The sequence below is a fragment of the Passer domesticus genome, chromosome 2, assembly GCF_036417665.1.
Source record: "Passer domesticus isolate bPasDom1 chromosome 2, bPasDom1.hap1, whole genome shotgun sequence".
Lineage (NCBI taxonomy): Eukaryota > Metazoa > Chordata > Aves > Passeriformes > Passeridae > Passer > Passer domesticus.
Window position 1 is genome coordinate 40,009,788 of NC_087475.1, and position 19,580 is coordinate 40,029,367.

The window sequence follows — 19,580 nt, forward strand, 5'->3', positions numbered from 1 at the left end:
ATTATAGTTCTTCATATGTCATACAAAATAATAACCTCTACCAGCCTGTGTGCCAGCTGATCAGACAAAGGCTGAAAGAATTACTCAACAGTTCTATCAAAAAGGTTTTACATTACATTTTCTTACGTATCACATTGAGATCAATAACAAATATGCATATTTATAACCTATACTCTATTTGAATAGTGACCACAGGAAAAATAAAATTACATGGAAGGTAAACTATAAAATAAAAAGCAATGCTTTAAAAGGATGCTATGGAGTGCACTGTGCTTTGATTCAGAACAGCATACATCTGGATGTTCCCTCTTCCTTTAACAGAAGCTTTTTGAGCCATTTGCACTGACATAAGAGCCTGCAATGCAGTGACCAACAAAAACCTCCAGTGCCTTCAGCAGTGACACCCAGATGAGGGCCAGAGAAACACTTATAAATCTAGGGTGAATTTAGCTGCCCAGACCTAAGGGTATGACTCAGTGCCTTTCATCTCTATTTAACTAATAACCTTGCAAAGAACCTGAGCTCACCCTGGCTAACCTGCTTCCCCTGTGGAGGTCTCTAAATATGCAAATCTCGGATCCTGCGAAGAGAGACACCCTAACCCCAATGTTTTAGAGCCAGCATCCTCAGCAGCCTGGCAGGGGCAAGGAACTAGGAGCTCCTCTGCCAAAGCTGTCTCCACAGTCTTAGCAAGAAATTATCCTCCAAACATACAAGCAAACAACAATTCTAAGCTTCTTGAAGGATCTTTCATGGCTCTTTTAGCTTTAACTCAATCAGGTAATTGAAGTAGGATTGCTGTTATTGCCTGTCTTGATATAACAAAGTCACGTTTGCAGAGTGTACGTTCAAAGAATCAAAGATCCATGCTATCAGTCTTCCTCAGCCTGTGGGGGCTCACATCCACTTCCCATCTCTCAAGAGAAAGAGCCAGGGCCCAGGTAAGCACTGGGGAACTCAACACCCTAGCCTGCTGATTGTAGGAAGGAATGAGAGATTCATGGAGGCTCAGAGAATTCATGGAGACTCAGGTTTGCATTCTTTGAGACAAAAAGTTTTGGCACTTGATCCTACTGCTGGGAAATTTCTATGCACTTAGCATTAGTAAGCTGCAGGAAACACAGTAACCCTGGGAGCTGCCAGCAGAGCCTAAGACCTCTCAGTCACAGAAAAGTGTCAGACTGCCCAGCACTTCAGCAGGCAACAGCATACCTTTAAAATTTCAAATAAATAAATGTAAAATATATCTGAAACTGGTTTGCTGTCCTATGACATGTTAGGGCCTACTTTAGTATTTGGTTTCTGTTGGAAAAAGCAAACACCACAAGCATTAATGCTGGATAAGAGACCCTGCTATTTGTCTCATTGCAAGCATTTGTGAAATAAGAAGCAAGGAACAATCAAATCAAGTGTTCACAAGTACAGAGAAAAGACATATATTTTTAGTATAATTTACAAGTCTGTGCTTCTAATCTGTTTTTTCAACCATCTTTTATTTACCAAAGGAGGAACCACTTGCAAGCAGGTGCTTTTAATCAGATCAGTCAACAATATTGACTTGTACATGCTAACAACTGTTATTGAGAGAAAAATCTGTTTGTCATCAAAAAAGTTGGGGCTGTTTCTCCTCCAATTAAAGTGTTTCATTTCATAACTTTGTTGTTTTCCAAAACATCTTTTTTTTTTTTATTAAGAGAAATTTGGGCAGTTGGCAAAACTAATAATAATTTACTGTGTAAAAGAAAAACAGTAAACGCCTTTTCCTATACAATTTTCCCCTTATTTCCTTAAGCAAAGAAACTAATTGTGCAGATATTTAAGAATAGTCTTCCAATAATTATCTCACTTTCTTTTTATGTGCAAAGAGCTTCAGAACAAGCCACTGTGATGGAGTAGAGAGGACTAAAGCTCCTCTGTTAACATCATCCAGTAGCAGTTATATACTTTCCTACAACATGATGGCATTGGGCTGTAGCTGCCTGTTGGCAGTCTGTTTCCTACACCTCCATTCAAAGAAGGGCTCTTCCCAGTAATAATGTACTATTTTTCATTTTGTATTAAGTTTAGAATATTACAGGTTTGCTGTCCACATAAAAAATGGGCAGAAGGAAATGCTAAGCTACTAATATGAAAATGAGGTAAAGTGATTAGAAATTACATGTAAGTTTGATAAGGAAATAATCCAATTTTACTTCTACATATAAGACTACTTTCCACGCTCTTTTTTTTTTTGAAACATCCAGGCAAACTTCATGCCAGGTTTGCTGTACTCATCTCAGTAGAGAAATCTGCCTACTAATCTTGAGCTCAATTGCCACTAACAGCCGTAAACCTGAATCAAAACACATTTAGTGCTTTCATCTGTCACCCTTTCTTTCAGAATTTCAGTTATTCAGCTCCTTTTGTATCAGAAGTTCTGGAGAGTGTGATAACTCAGAAGTAACAGGACAATATACAGAGGCTGTGAGACTATCAGTGTTGTACCTCAGATCAGGAGGAGTTCTCAAAGCAAATTGTCCCAACCACCTGCACTTTGATTGCTTCGGATCACACTGCAGAATGGTCTTGGGATGTGCAAATCAGGTCTCTTTGTGATGAAGAAAGGCAGAAACCAGGTTCCAGAACTGCACCCAGCACACTCCAGTCACAAATGGGCATTCAGTTCACAAGACTAGACTAAATCCAATAAAACATCAAATACATAAAGTGAGAGTATGAGCTCCTCATCATGAACAAGATGGTACACTTGTACTGGCACACTCTCTAATGACAGCTAGATTAGTTTTTGAAGAATCCTTTATTCACATGAAGAGATTTTTATCTTAATGACAATTTCTGCAATTGCATTCCCTCAAAATCCTAAATTCAGTATTTAGTCTAGATACCAAAGGAAAAAAAAAAAAACAAAACAAAAAGAAACAAACCAAAAAAAAACCAAAAAAGGGTGACATTTAAATTCAAGCTCAACTCCTCTTCTTTAGTTGCCCCAGTAAAAGTTATGTTAAGAAGTGTTTAATACCTACCAGCTCCTGACAGCTGAAAGCAAAGAAAATACTGTGAAGTGCAGCATATTTGAAAAATTGTTCTGCAATTGTGGAGGACAAAATGCATATTTTACAATCAAATTTTAAAATTCCATTTTGAAAAATCGTGGCCTGAGCTGACTCTATTTTTTTAGATAATATCTTCTTGAACATATTGCCATTTCCTCAACTATCACTAATTTACAAACTTAATCCAAAAAACCACATTAACCTATCTCTTTCTTACTCAGAGATACACATTTGACCCACAGGCACTAACAACAGAGATACAGTGTTTCCTTAAAGAACAAAGTTTTTAAAACCCAATATAGTGAAACTTTTCAATACCTGCTGAACTTACTAAAGGAGGAACACTATCAAGATTGAGACAACTACTACGGCTAAGGGAAAAGAAAAGACATCAGAATAAAGCCATCTCTGAGGAAATTTGGCAACAGCAGAGAGAGCAAGAACACTGGCCTTCTTTAAGGCCCACAAGGAATACAATGTGCAAACTAAGGAAAAGTTTTAAATTATACTAGGTAACCAAAATACAACTCCCAACCTGTCTTAGGCCAAACTGAAAGCACCTTTTTAGAGAACACCACCTCCAAAAATCCTTTTGAGTTTTTTGTTAAGAGCTGCATATTGAATGTTGTCTTTCCTGTGGTTTACAGTTTCATTTAGGTCTCACCCTTTTGATCTGCCAGTCCCCTTGGAGCTAACCAGATTGTATTGCCAGAAGTATGGAATTTCTGCCACACTTTGTAGGACTCATGATTTGACCTATTTTCTCTAAAGTCTGTCAGATATACAATATACCAAAGGCATATTATTTAAAATAGAATTACACTTATGTTTTTGTGCATCTTGGAAAACACAAAGCTTGCACCAGATTTCAGTAGAGTTCCAGAGTATTGCAAGAGCTCAGCCATCACACAGAACTTATCACCTCCCATAAACTTGCTGCAGCAGAACCAAGAGTCCATCCAAGAGCTTAACCATCCTATGCCAATGAAATCAGTTTGGGAATACAGCTGTATTGATCACATTTTTCTGTTGTGCTTTCTCCTCTATAAGAAACTTAATTCAGACAGTATACAGAATGCACATTCAGGATGGCCCACAGTCCTGCAAAAGGATGACCAGATTTTCCTTGCTAGCCATCCTATGTGCCATAGTGTAAGAAACAGAAGCTGGCCAAGAGCTGGGATTCATTTGGAACTCTATGTTTTTCTAGACAAGGCCTGGCTTTTCAAACTATGTGCACAAGAACTAGTGCTGGGTGTCAACACAGCTACCAACGCTGTATCTACCAAACCACAGGTAAATATGATTACAGCATTTGGCTAGACGTACTCAAGCTAGTTTCCAGCAGGCAACGTCACAGCTACTTCCTCCCCCACTACGTGTAAGAAATGTGGCGTATTTCACAGATTCTGAAGCTTTGTTCTCTGTTTCTTCTGCACTAGACTCCTATGAAACAGATTAATGCCACTAATTCTGTTCAGTTAGAGAGAAAAAAACATAGCAGATGAGAAAACCCCCCAAAAGTTCATTAAAAATTATATTAGATAACATAAAACATGCCTATCTCCAATGAGCACTCGTACGTCATGTCTGGACAATTACAGCACATAGCAGAGCTCAGTGACTCTCATTACCTTCCATACATCACCCCCTGCACTTCCAGCTCACATCCGGCACTCGCACCACTGAGCTTTCAGCACTTAATATTAACCATTTTTTCCCTTCCTAACTAATGCAAAGAGAAAGGTACCTCTCACAATGAGTTAGACCTAAAATTGGCTGAACTACCTTTAGGTAATGCTCAGCTATATTTTTTACATTACTTAGGCACTACAACTCTTGGCCACAGAAACACAGGCATCTAATAATTTAAGAGTGATACATATTCAAAAGTTGATGAATATCTATTGCTGTCTATGTATTTTCATCCTTACATTTTCCATTGTTCATATTATGGTCTCACAAGTAAAGAGAAGAAAGACAATAAGAAAAAAAATGTGTATGGGCTTCTAACTCTGCTAAAGTTACATACATCTGACCTGAATGAAGGAATTTGAGAATTATTAAACTAGAGTTGAATGTGAAGGACAAAAAATTTGTAACAGCTAGTGCCTCATTCTCAGTACTAATACAAAAACTTTTGCTCACTAAGCTTTCTGCTGACTAAGGTCAGAATTAGAGAAGCCAGGCTGTGCAGGTGGGATAAACCTTATTGATTATGTTTATTTTAGCATAATCATGATCAGGACAGAATGGGGACATAAAAATGGCTGTACTGACTGTCCTAAATATCCCTCTAGTCCAATATTCAATGATAAACAGTAGAAAGTTAAATGTCTAAGAAGAGCATAAGAATATAGTTACACTTCTACAATGTACTTAACTGTAAGTTCCATCTCCTCCTTTTCCTTTTTGCCCAGACAATTAGCACTAATCAGTGCAGTTCAGTAATTGACAAGAAAAATAATAAATATCCTAAATATATAAATAACATAATATATTAAAATGTACTACATAAGTACATTTTAAAATGCTATGGAAAAAACTTTCTTTAAGCATTACCTTTTATGCATCCAGTTATTATTTAATGACTATAATTACACATAAATGATACTGCAATTCTTATTAACCCAATACACATACATTTTTCTGTGAATGTTTCTATTCTATAAACAAGCATGAATAAACAAGTTGTATGTGATCAAAAGGATGCTAAAAAGAACATTAGGATATTTCTGACTGAAAAAAACAGACTAATTTTGAACAGAAATGCTAAAATGTGAAGTAAAATTGTTGTAAAAACATAAGGAAGATCGAAAATATTCTGAAATACACTTTCAGCTGTAGTGTATGGCAACTGAAAGAGGACACTTAAAGTTGATGTTCAGAACTGGTTTTCACAACTTTGCCTTCAGCCCCAATACTTCCTGCGCATTCACCTGCTGAGGGAATCCATACACAACATCCATGTTCACCCTCAGCCCAAAGTTTCCTTGTTTATATCCAACATAATTTTTCTAAAATGCAAATTACTTACTGCAACCCCTCTGGACCGTCCTGGATGAGACAAACTAGCCTTGTGTGCTGATTTTGGCTAGGGTAGAGGTCATTCTCCTCATAGCTGGTGGCTGGGGTTAAATCACAAAAGTCCTTATCTCTGCAGAGTTATGCTCCACCCTGAGCCTACTTACTCAAAAGGGTTCACTTAAATACACATGTTAAGTCTTGGGAAGAGGCAGCCTGTAGTAGAGGCAGACATGCAATGTCCGAGATCAAAGAACAGAAAAAAACCACAGTGAATAGAAGAATAAGAAGGACTTAATATTAGTAAGCATTGTGAAATGATTGTGATTTGAGGATACAAGTAACAAGAATAAAGGCTTTGCTGCAGGGGAGACAGCAGGGTAGGCAACAAAGAATTTAAAGAAAAGTGCTCTCACTAGCTCAAGGAAGCAAACAGGGTAAAGTTGTCTACTGACACTAACAGCTAGGTGCAGCCAGATGAGGACCTACTTTAAATTTCAGTGTCTGGTAGAAAAATGGGCAGCAGGGCCAAGAGAAAATCATTACTGTGTCACCAAGGTACGTCACCATCTCTGCCACCATCATCCCAGAGAGAGAAGATTCAGAAACGCATATCAGAACATACAGGGGTAAAGACAAAAGCTTGAAGCCTAGGAACCCAGGTTTTTTTGAAGCATTTTTTTTAAAACTGGAATTAATATGCAAATAATTTATTTGTATCATCTCACTACTAACTGCAGAAAGACTAATTTTCCTAAACAACACAGAGAGACAGGATAAAGATCTGTCATCTCCTTTCTAAGTCCATAGGTAAACATCCCTGGTTTCAAAAGAACGAGGTCCTGTGCTGTTCTTTCCTGCCCAGTCTTTCTCACACTACAGGCTTTGAAGATATATGTTAAAGGGAAGCCACAGCCAAAACAAACTCCAAGCACCACATCTAATTACACAGAAAAGAATGGTCTGTGAAAGATATTAAAGAATCATCCATAATCATAAAAGAAAATGTCATATGAGCAGTCTCAACACAGATCCAGGGAAAAAAATCCGAGTCTTTGAATACTTACAAAGAAACAACAGAAATCAGTATTAAGTATTTTTTACTTAAGGCAACATCTATCCCAAGTATCCCATTGAAAATACAATGGCATATCCACGTAGCTTTCCTTTTAAGATTCACAATACCTCCCAGTTACAAAACAAAAATATACAGCTACCTGTAATGCAGGTAGTAGATGAGTGATTTTGAGTTTGCAAATATCAGGGATGAGATTCAACTCCAAGACAGCACACAGCAACACTATTAGCAATGTTACCTCTCAAATAATTCCCCCATTAGAATTATACAAAACTGCACAGTCACAAACCAGCAAATAGGCCTGTAGGTCTTGCATACAAAGAAATGAAAAATATTCCTTTCTTTTAGTATTCCTTGGTAATGCACATACCAGGAATATCTTAAAACAAAAGTGAAGAAAGAGATCTCCAAGACTTCGGAGACAAAGGTAGGGCTTATTTTTCTCCTCAAGAAAATAACTCTTCAGTATTTTTATTTAAACACACACACAATGAAATTATACAGAAGAGACCCACCTCTCTGAAAGATGAAAAGAAAGAAGTCTTAGCTCAATCTTGTATGTTTACACTTTTAGTCTTACCCTTAAACAAGACTGAATTGAGCATAACCGCACTGAAGGTTTAGCTTCTACACTGGCATATCAAATTTCAAGTCAACAGCTCTTTTATTTAAAATATGTTAGATAAAAAGGTAATATGCTCTCTGTAAAGAGTTCCCTGGAGGTTAGAAGAACCAATAAATTAACTGTTACCATATGCTTGGCTCCTTTTGGCAAAATTCAGTAACAAAACACTGCCAAACCTCTTTAGGCAAGCAATAACATTTGGTAGCTTATAGCACAACTTGGGAAAATAGAAAACTGAGCGAGAAGCTTGGGAAATAATAGAAGAACTTTCATTTCTATCCTATAGTTAGCTACATGCTGTTGGAAGAAAAATTCTAACAAAGTCAACTTTATGGGTTTGATCTATAGCAAACAGTTGTCTTCTCAAGCAACACACACTGGTTAGTACAGTAATCAAATATTCCATATTTGGTTTTTTAAACAACAATAGATATGCATGACCTATTTTGAAAATAGGAAGGTTTGCAAAATTAGTATTCTGAAGTGTTAACATGCATATTATCAGTGCTTTCATTATAGGTTTATTTCATTATAAATGAGAAAGCCTGGGCTTATTTGCAATGCAATGTTCTTAGAGTTTACTTATCCTAAAATTAAATACTTCCCACCCCTTCCTCCTATATCTTTTATACCTATGTAATTGAGACTAGATTGTGACAGAGAAAAAGCCTTTAACACTACATCTCTAATTATAATTATAGACTGGGTATTTTCAGGACATCTATTACAGGTATTTTTTAATACCAACAAAAAAAAAGCGATCAATGTTTTTTTCAGATATGAAAACGTCCATTTTATTTCATTTTTGTAATCATCTATGAAAACACCAATTCATTACTATTCTTATTTCCAATAAAATGGTTATAGCCTGTTCTTCCTGCCATGATGGCTGGTATGTACAGGAAAAACAGATACTTGAAAATCCCATATTTCTTAAATCAACAGCATCATCCCAATAAATTGTAATTTTGATGTATAAAAAAATATTTGTTATTCAGCTTACAGTTCCACACACATCTGGCAAGCAGCGTGAAGTAGGTTGACACGTACAGGCCAGACATTTCACTTCTTAAAGTCATGTTATTGCATGGTTAATCCTATATTTGCATTAATTTGATACAAGCACTTACAGGTAAAAATAATCCCAAAGTATAGGTCTAAAGATTATAATAATAAGCCTCTAGAAGGTTTTACCAGAGGAAAAATATTTTTTACCATTCTATGGATGTTTGCCTCATTCAGCCATTTGGGATTTTATTAATAATCTTCTCATTACTGTATTCATCTTCCGATTTATTATTTTTTATTTTAAGTAAGACAATTTCTGTGAAGACTTGACACTGAAATCAGAGACTTCATTACCCTGCAAAATATATCCACATTTTAAAGTATTTAAGAGGGTTAAACAAAATGCAAACATTTAATGCAACATTAAGCATGTGAAATAAAAACTTGATTGCCTAAAGCAAGCATGCTATGCTGTTACCCTGGTGACAGGTTAAAAAAGGATTGTGAGCTGAATGGCTGTATGATATGAAATTAAAATGTTTCACATTGAACAATCCAAAATGAATTGGGAAAGGTTAGAGCAGAGGAGAGAGAAATCAATTCTCCAATGGCAATGGTGAATGGAAGTGAAGTCTGAATAGGATTTGCCAGTGGGGTGCAACAGCTGCCAAATATCCTGCAGCCAAAGAATTACAATAATACTGATGAAGTGTGCAAGAGCTTTTGGAATCATTGCAGGGAACAGAGAAATACTCCTACAATAATGAGGCCATTCTGTGTCCCATCCCACTTTTGCAGTTGAATCAAAGGGAAAAGAAACGGTTGAAAATTGTAATACTGAACAACAAAGGTATAAATGAATTACCTATCCCTTCAATCAGTATCTTGTATTTAACTGTAGCCTCTGTGAACATGAATGAAGTAAGCATGCTAAAGAATGGACAAATCGAGACACATACATGTAAAAGTATGCAGACAATATTGAGTGAGAGACTTGTTTCCCATATATTTTGTTGACAACATTTTTACAGCAACAGCATCCAGAATAAGCTGTACAATACACAAACAGCAGGACACAACCAGTGCCTCAAGGAACTACACAAGGTCAGGTGCTGATGGTCATGCTTATCTTTAATAATTCTAGAAAGGAAATATCAGCAAAACTTCTCATGTGAATGCAATTACAGATGTATTTACTGAGCTTAGAGACCCCAGAAGTCAAGAAAAACATTGCCCTTCCATAAAATTATCCTACACAACTTAATTTCTGCCCTTGGAAACTCCAAGTAAAATACACAGAGGAAGACAAAAACATATCCTAAAAATACCTGTGAAATGACCAGGGAGCACATGGCAATTAGCACACACCTTGTCAGTTTTACAGTTTCACGCATACACATTTTACACACAGACAAATATTAAAGAACAGGTTTAGGAGGTGTAAACCTGCATGAGAGGAAATAATCGTTGGGCTTATAGAGGGGATCAAAGTAAATTAAATAGAGAGAGGTCTTGTAAAAGAGAGGATTTTGCAGAAGAGGTCATAAGCAAAGCACAGATGAGAAAAGGGCCAGATTAAAAACTAAAAAAGGGACAGGAATTTGGCAGCACAATAGAAAACATTCACATGTCTATATTATGCAAATTCAAGTTTCAGCATTAAGTGAACAGTAGCTACAGAAGCCATAAAGCTCTTACAGCAGATGCTGTTTTCCCAGAAGACGTGGTGAAAATAAAAAATAAACATAGGGACTTAGCCAGGTCCATTTACTTCAGTGAAAGCCTTTCCCACCAGCAATTACCTCAGCAAGATGTGGGGATCTTCCCAAGAGATGTTCCCTGAGACTCAAACTTTAAGTAATTATTATCTTCATAATGATTTCATAATGGTTAGCAACTCTAAAGACTGAGCAAGTGTGGATTCCTGAGTGCCTAGAACACATTTTTCCCTACAAATGACAGGGATAACAAGCTATGAAAACTTCCCATGACAGACTGCTCTATTCCTGGAATAGATGATTAGGAATCACATGGAACATATGGCTGTGCTTTCAAACAACTATAGAAATACCTTATATTACCTGTGTTTTCAATCTGATTGCAGTAATTTAATCAAATCAAAGAAAAAAAAATACCATACATACACTTTGTAGAATCATAAAAGCTACCTTAACAGCCCATTCCAATTTTTATATTTTCCATAGAAGTTCATTCCAAACTGGCAAAAAATGCATGTTTCATTTATTTGCAGCTACTTTTTTATTTCTAGCACATATAATCATCTTTCTGTGATAAACAACTGAACAACCAAGAAGAGTAAATAATATCAGATTTAAAGACATCTAGAATATTATATAGGGCATCTGGTTTTGTAGTTATTCAGCAAGATTACAAAAAAAAATATACAGTAATGACTCACAAGAGGTCAAAAGAACAACATTAGATAACAGCTAAAGAGACAAGAGGGTTACCACAACCAGAAAAGCTCATTATAAACAGGGATTTCACATGAAAAAGAGAACAGGGCCATAGTACCTTGCAAGTCTATGGCAAAAGAGAAGATCACACAGTGAACAATGGTGTGAAGCTACAGTAGTTACACAAACATCCCAAAGACTTTCAAAGGCCTAACAGTAAATTATGGGAAGAATGCTGGACTTGTCGAGCAGGGGACCTGAACAGTAAGGATAAGGCAGTGTTGCTTTCATGAGCTAAGGATGACTGCATAATTCCAAAGTGGGGGAATGAAGAAAGCCACAAGTAGGCAGGACTTAAATCATACTGATGAAAACAAAGCAGTTTATGTCTATATAGAGGGTATCTCTAGGACAGAGCCAAGTACACATGTTTAGCTGCACTTGCAATAACTTGCAAGTTAATACTACAGTTCACATAATACAATTGATATAGTTCAGCAGTGCCTGTGCTGAAAGCAAGAACTCTCTCTTTCCAAGAGGCCCGTTCAGATGACTCCAGTGAATTTTCATGACATCATCTTCCTTCTTTTTAAAATTAATGTAACATAACCTTATTTTGTGCTGCTCCAGCAGTGCAGGAGAGCCAGCAAGCTTTGCTATTGGGCAGCTCATCATCCTTCCATATGGGGAAGCCCTAGGCTGGCAAAGAGCTGGCTCTGTCCCAGACTCCAGCAGGGTAATAGGTGTATTCTCTGTGAGAGCAAGGATGCCTGAGAGGTGCGGGACTCCACTGCTCTCTGAGCAGCTCCCTCACTGCCCTATGATCAAGCAATGGCAAGGCAAATACCAATATAGCTGTACTGAATCAACCCAGACAGGAACACAGAATAATTCATTCAACATAAAGCTAAATAAATTAATTGCTGTTCTTGCAGGTCACCAACCATTTTATATTCACTGCACTGGACCCCTGGACTTCAGAATTTTAAAACAAAAATAGCCCAGCTATTTCAGAACTTGACAAAAACTTGTTTGCATTTTAACTTTTCACTATATACTTTCCTTCCTGGGAAAATATTATTTTATGCTTAGAAAGCATAATTCATTTTAGGTCTCAAAATACTTCATACATGTTGATAAACAGATATTTACAAAACCTCAAAGGGGCAGCAAAGTATTAAGTTCACTTTGCCTTTTTGTAAACTGAGGCCAAATTCAACTGACTTCTCTAACATCCCACAAGAGCAATTTAACAAAAAGACTCTCAATCCAGTCTTCTATATTAAACACACGAGCAAGAAAAACCTTTAGTGCTTTTTTTTCTTGCTAGCAATTTAAAATGTTTTCCAATGTCTTACCATCTTTTTGTGTGTAGTATCAGGTAATATGGGCATGCAGCTTCACTGTTTTTTTTCCAAGTCATAAATGATGAAAGGGTAAAACCCATAGAAAAATTAGGAAAATACACTTAGCAGCCAACACAAGCAACACATAGGAAGTGCTGTAGGCAATTGGGTTTAGAAGTATAAACATGACATTAGTAGACCCATGAGATAGCATGATGTAGCCACACCTGGAGAGACACTCTCCTATTCCCCTCCCAACCCACTAATGAAAACAAGTCTGAAGCCAAAATGTGAAGATTCAACTGTACAACATCATTTCTGGTCTCAAAGGCTAACTACATCAAACAGACATAAAATAAGCTGGATTCACTTCAGCCAAAATATGTTTCCACTTGAAACAAGATCAAGTTCTGTCTAGAAGACCTCGGGGTTTTACTAGATGCTGTAAATCTGTTCAGCAGCTGTGGGTGGCACCAGTTTCACAATAAAGTGTACTATAGAGTAAGTAGGAAAAGTCCTAGGTAAAATAACTAAAAGCTGAACAATGAAACAATCATTAATCATGCATGGCTCTTTCCTGCAGGAAATATGTGCCCCTATTATCTGGATATCACAGTGAAATATGCACATTAGTATGTGGCTCACAAAATACCAAACACTTTCATTAGTAAGTGATCTTTCAAAAAATACTTGAAAAAACACCCCAGCCAGGAGGAATCCCAAAAATACAAACCATCCTACATCCAATTTTTCCCAAGAAAATGGGTTAAATAAAAAATAGTAAAATTAAAACTGAAAAAAAACCCACACAGAAAATGCTCTAAATACTTGATTGCATCACAAAAGTAAATTGCATTACAAAAGTAAATGCTTATATTCCTGTAACTCTGAGCATGCATGGATCTCCAACAGCTGTTCTAGCTAAAGCCTGGCAAGCTCTTCTAGGAGACTGTTGATGAGGCCAGGGGTACTATATAACAATACATTCAGTGGAAATTCACCTGTGGGTGCTCCACCCAAACCACAACACCATTTATTCGGGCACAGGAAAGGCAAACCAGCCTTGGGCTTGTGACCTGCACTAACCTCAACACCAGCCAGCCTACTGCAATGAAGACTGCCACCACAGAGGTCAGGTTGGCTGAAACTAGCTGAGGGAAGTTGGGTGCCAAAGGTGGAAACAGCTGGCTGGTCATCAGAATATGTTTCAGCAAGAACCTTACAGTTGATTATTCAGTCACTCAGGGGACTGCAAAATACGTATTTTCCAGTCACACCCCAGAAAATATCATCAGTTATAGAGAAATTCCCCTCATGAGATTCTTACTACTTTGACCTGTGGAAAAGAGCTAAGGCCCACCTGACTCCCTTTTATGAGCTCACATATTCCTGCTTGCTACACATTCCCACTCTTGTAGCTCTTCCAGAACAACTTCACATGTCAGAAATAGCCTGCTTCTGACAGAATGATCTGAAATAAACTATTATTAAATAGTTTCTATGCTAACATAGGTTATTTTTGCAGAACCAGACTGGAATGCAACTACACACAAAATCACACCTGCATACCTGGGCAGGAGAAGGAAAGACACAGAGCAAGAGAGGAGCAGCCTGCAGCAAGATTCCTTAATCTGGCTCAGCTGCACTTCATCTGATTACAGTCCTGGTAACCCTGATAGTGAAAGCTGGAGCTTCTGTGAAGAGCTCCAAGCATGGAACTTTCTGTCTCTCTGACCAAAATAACAATCCTGATCATGGGCTGAATAAATCACAGGGAAAAAAGGGAACACAAAATACCCCTGCAGTTGTGAAAAGAATGCATATTATAAATACGGCTCCCAAAGGGAAAAGAAAACAAATTAAAAGCAAAGATAAGCATATAACTCATGTTTAGCAGAAAACTGTTTGACAGCTGTGACTTTAAAAGAAATAATGTATGATTTCAAAATATTACTCTTCAGTAGTTTTTTGCACAAGACTTGCTCAATTGCTTTCAGTGCAGATGAAAAAATGCTGTCAACATAAATAGTGCCAGAGAGCTGAAATTCTGTAGGTGATGATCAATGTATCAATGTACTTGTCCAAACCATTAGGAGAACATTACAGATCAGCTTTGGAGCATGCAGTCTGTCTAGTCTAGTCTGCTCACATCCTCCAAGATGGATTTAAAACTCACACAGACTCCAAATGCCCAATTCTGCCATAGTGAAGATTGCACCCAAGATCACAACTGGCCTTTTGGATTTGTTGTAGCACAGGTTTCTAGTCTGAACTTTTTGTTTACAAGTATTTTTCAAACAGAGTGCAGTCTTATGAATAAAGATGTGCTTTTCCTCTGGCCACAACCCTGCTCATTAAAAAATACCCATTATATGGAGCACCTTCAACAATAAGTGAGATGCAGTTTGGTTAAGTTAAGGACATGGTGAAGAACCTTTGATGGGACTATAGTAACTCATATGCTCCACAGTGCTCAGTCCCCTCTAGAGGGAGTCCACTAACTGCACTAAGGAATGGAGAACACTGTCCAAGACTCTGCACAATTCTTCGACCTCATTCTGACTTTGTTCTTTCCTTTTTCCTTAGAACAAGCTGTATCATTTTGGGAAAAGGGTATCATTATCAGATTTGGTTTCTTCAGAAGTTACTCACCAGTAAGCATTTTTGCATTGGCTCATCCTTATTTGGCCTCAAACAGGCAGCTTTGCTATCATTAAAGCAAGTAGATCTAACAGTATGTATGTATTGAAACCGTGACACATTCAATAAGAACCACACTCAGCCATCACTGGGAGAAAATTCTAAGGCTTGACTTCTGAAGGATTCATAAGTACATGCCATCACGGCAAGAAAAAGTGGTTCTTCTGTACTGAAAAGATTTCTTAGCTTCACCATTTAAAATCTGAAAAATCTTACCTTAATCTATTTTTACAAACGTGTGCTCTTTTCATGTGACCAGACTCTGCTGCCTTCTCTTCCCATGATGGAAGAATACCTGTGACTGAGTTTGGCTAGCACTCCAAAAATGAGCTAACTCTTTTTCAAAGCAGGAGTGTATTTGTTTCCCTAACACACCAGAGAAAGAGATGGGTGACCATGTCTGATTGCTCAATGTCATATTTCATTTACACCTCTGTTATCTCAGTTAAAATAGTCGTATGTGTCTTTTCCATTAGGATACACAGACGGCTAGTACTAAAAAAAGTACTTGCAAAAGGAAGAAAACATTAAGACTGTTCAGAAATTGGAGTCCTTTCTTTTCTTTTTAGCTAGTTAGAGCATTTTAGAGGGAAGAGAAAAAAATCACAAATCAGAGCAGAGAATGCAATAGCAGTTTGATCATCACTGCTTAAATTAACAATTCCTCTCCTTATTCTAAGCACAAAGTAATCCATTGCTTCTCTGTAGCAGTACCAGACTACTTTACTTCCTATGCTGGCCAGTAAAAAACTAGAAGCAAGGCTCCTCCTCATTTTCCCTGATTCATCTTTTTTCAGGTAAAAGTGGCCTTTGAGTGTCTGTTCTTGTCCTTATGCCATTCACTATGGAGGATATAACTTGTGGAAGGAAATAAAAAGGTGCTTTACTTTCCCCTACAGATACATAAGGCAAGCAGTGACCCAGCCCTGCATATGCTATACATTACAAAGCTGTTATGCCTGCCCTAAGTGTCTCTTTCTTTTTCTTTAATACCATATGGTACTAATTATCTTTGTGGGTACAAATAAAAATAAAGACTTCTTGAAACCACATTTGATTTATTCCTGACCACTGAAAAATCAGTAATAGAATACACTGTCAAACCACTGGCATGGAATGTGAATAATGTCTACCCTGCACTATGACTTCCCTCACATACAAACCTACATGCAACTACATTACAAAACATGAGGCAAGGAGAATTATGCTGAAGTCAGGATTCCCCATATACAACCATTGCTAACACCAACTACACAAACAAGCTTCACAAATTCAGTAAATTTTAACAGAAGGTCTCAAGGCACTGACAGGGATGGGCCAGAGGATAAGGAAAGCTAGACATCCTAGAGAAAAAAAGCATCTTGTTCAAAAAAGCCAAAGAAGTAAATTAGCATTTTGAAATGGGTACTGCAATGGCTGAACAGTTAACAGTACTGCCTAGGTTACTGGCAACTACAATAAAAATAAATGGGGGAATAAAACAAAAAAAAAAAATCATACTTAAAACAAGGTGTTGACTCTTCCATCAATCACTTTCCACCTTTACAGTTTGAAAGTGTTTTCAGAATTAAAACTCTAAACTATTAAGGTTCTTCTTCAAGGTAGCAAATTACTCACAAATCTACAATATTTTAAAGCTCTGTAGCTGAATATTCATATTATGCCAAAGTGCTTAGATTGCTTCAAATGGGCACATGGGAAATTTGTGATGCTCAATTTGTGGTTAGTTACTAATGCAGCAACATTTTGCATTAATGAAACTCCTGATGTGCATTAATTACTGTACTGGCTTGTAACACATTTTTGTGCCTATTAGTTTGCTAATACTTAGAATAAAAATAATCATGTATGACTTGTGCAAGTAGGGAAATGTAAGCCACAGCTCATTTGGAATTTAGAAAAAACAGACTATATTAAGGAACCATGCAGTTTCTCACCAGTTATTCTTGTGCATGAGAAGATGCCATTAATGAAATGCATCAGCACATCTGAGTTCCTAGAAATGAACTTACCTTGGAGTCCCTAAAAATCGCTGTGATCTCAGTTGTTCAGCCACATACAAAGATGCTGCTGTTGCCAGTAGTTGTCTTCTTTCAAGATCTGTCAACTTGTGTCCTAGTTTTCAGAAAGAAGTTAAAAAAAGAAAAATTAGATACCACAGACCAACACAGACACAAAAGTAACAACTACCAGTAAAGACACTGCTCAGTCCTCACACATGAAAGCTATATATTTTCCCTCTAAATTAGGATGAGGCATAGCATAGCAGACGCTCTGAGTTTCAGAGTTTAAATTGCATGTTTTCATACAAATCAGCCCAACTGCTAACACTGGTATCTCTGTTAAAAACAATTTGACAACTGAAAGAAAAGAAACTGAATGATGCTGCAGCATCTTGTTTTCGTTACTGAAATGTCACCAGTTGACATATTGTGCCTCATGCTGGTAAGGAATCCATCTGTACATTAGAACTTACTCAAAATATAGAACACTCTCAGTACTTTATCTGAGGCAAAGGCTACAGATCTTTCAAATAAAAGGGACAGCACAACAGTATAAACCCAAAAAATAAATGGGGATGAGGCTACTCGTCAGCCCTGGGTCATTTAGTGTTATTTGTGTAATCATTAGTTCACAACTAATGGAGCCAAAGTCACACTTGACACTTTAGAAGCACAAAGTGGCTCAAAGCATTCTATAATCTGAAGTCAGGCAACCTAACAAATATTTGGCAAAAAGATACAACTGGGGTGACAGGAAGCAGGTTTTCTCCCAGTCTGGTCTTGTTCCAGAAAGTGAAGGTTAGATAAAGATTAACTTGTCCATTCAAGAGGCTAAAAAGAGCACAGGAACAGAATTCTGTCCTCTCCATCTTTGGGTCAGAAATCACACCACAGAGATCTTGTATAAAAAGATGGCAAATATGTGGCCAAGAATGAAGTAAGATTCCAGAGGAGGACCACCAAGATGAGTAGAGAAATGGAGCATCTCTCCTATGAGGAACAGCTAAGAGAACTGGGATTGCTCAGCCTGGAAAGAGAAGGCTTCAGGGTGACCTAACTGCAGCTGTCCAGTACCTGAAAGGTGCCTGCCAGATAGATGGAGAGAGAATATTTACAAGAGCATGTAGTTAAAGAACAAGAGGGAATAATTCAAACTGAAAGAGTTTTTAGACATTAGGAAGAAATTCTTTACTGCAAGGGTGGTGAGGCACAGGAACAGGTTGTCTGGGCATGAATGTCCATCCCTGTAAGTCCTAAGGCCAGGATGGATGGAGTGCTGAGCAATCTAGTCTAGTGGAAGGTATCCCTGCCCATGGCAGGGGGGTGAAACCAGGTGATTTTTAAGGTCCCTTGAAACCCAAGCCACTCTATGATTCTGTGAGAGAGAACAAAAAGACAAAGTACTTGGCTTACAAGGCAGGAAGTTAAAATTTATACAAAACAGGACAAGAACTGCAAAGCTGAATTGTCATGAAGAAAAGAGGCAAACTTTATCCTTGAGAAACAGATTTTGCACAAGTGAAAGCAAGAGCATTTCACAAGGAAGAGAGGAGAATTGCACAATGAAGTTACAGGTTGAGAATTGAAAGACTGCTGAACTAAGTTACAATACAGCTCTCAAAAAGTGCTTTATATGTACATACCACAGCAAATGCCATCATCCAGAAAAAGTACAGATTTCACATGAAAGGATGGGGGAAAAGCTTTGGAAGGCTCTATCTCCCAGAGGAACTCTGCCCAGAGAAACATATTTGCTTCCAGTCCTGCAGCACACAGTTACACAGATCCCTTCTATACCTCCACCATCCCATGCCCTCAGTGCTATGTAATGTAAATTCACATTCCCCAGTACTGGTTACTAGCCAGTGACAATTTCTATCAGCAGAATAAAGTAAGACTAATGAAATCCTGAAGAAAATCCAGAATGGAGACTGCTATAAAGGACTGGAGCAGACTCTACGGCAACAAACCCACAATTTCAAAACAGGATGTCTTCTGCAGAGAACCCATCGTTCCACTGGGCATATGAAACAGGGTTAGGTAAAGAGGCTAGTTGGAGCCCACCTCAGAAATGCAATCATGCCACAGTGATGGGAATACATTCATTAAAATCCAGCTAACAGTACAAAGGCCAAAAAATGTAAATTTAAAAATAACAAAACTCAGAAAATCTGCATCAATCTCTTTAATTTAGTCTGCATTAGCATATTCTGGCTGAATATTACTGCAAGTTCCTTTGCTCAGTGTTTATTTTTTTATCTGCCTTGAAATGGAAACTATCTTCACTTCAACAAACACATGCAGAAATACAAATGCTGAAAGGTTT

General features: G+C 37.5%; 1 protein-coding gene across 10 annotated transcripts in view; it reads right to left on the reverse strand.

The window, feature by feature from the left end:
• Window positions 1-19,580, reverse strand: part of PCCA (propionyl-CoA carboxylase subunit alpha) — a 269,372-nt gene that overhangs the window by 110,221 nt on the left and 139,571 nt on the right. For all 10 annotated transcript variants that reach the window (XM_064408352.1, XM_064408356.1, XM_064408351.1 and 7 more), the window contains one exon: window positions 17,264-17,366. In XM_064408352.1, coding sequence (XP_064264422.1) covers window positions 17,264-17,366 — 103 coding nt within the window. The remainder of the gene's footprint in view (window positions 1-17,263; window positions 17,367-19,580) is intronic.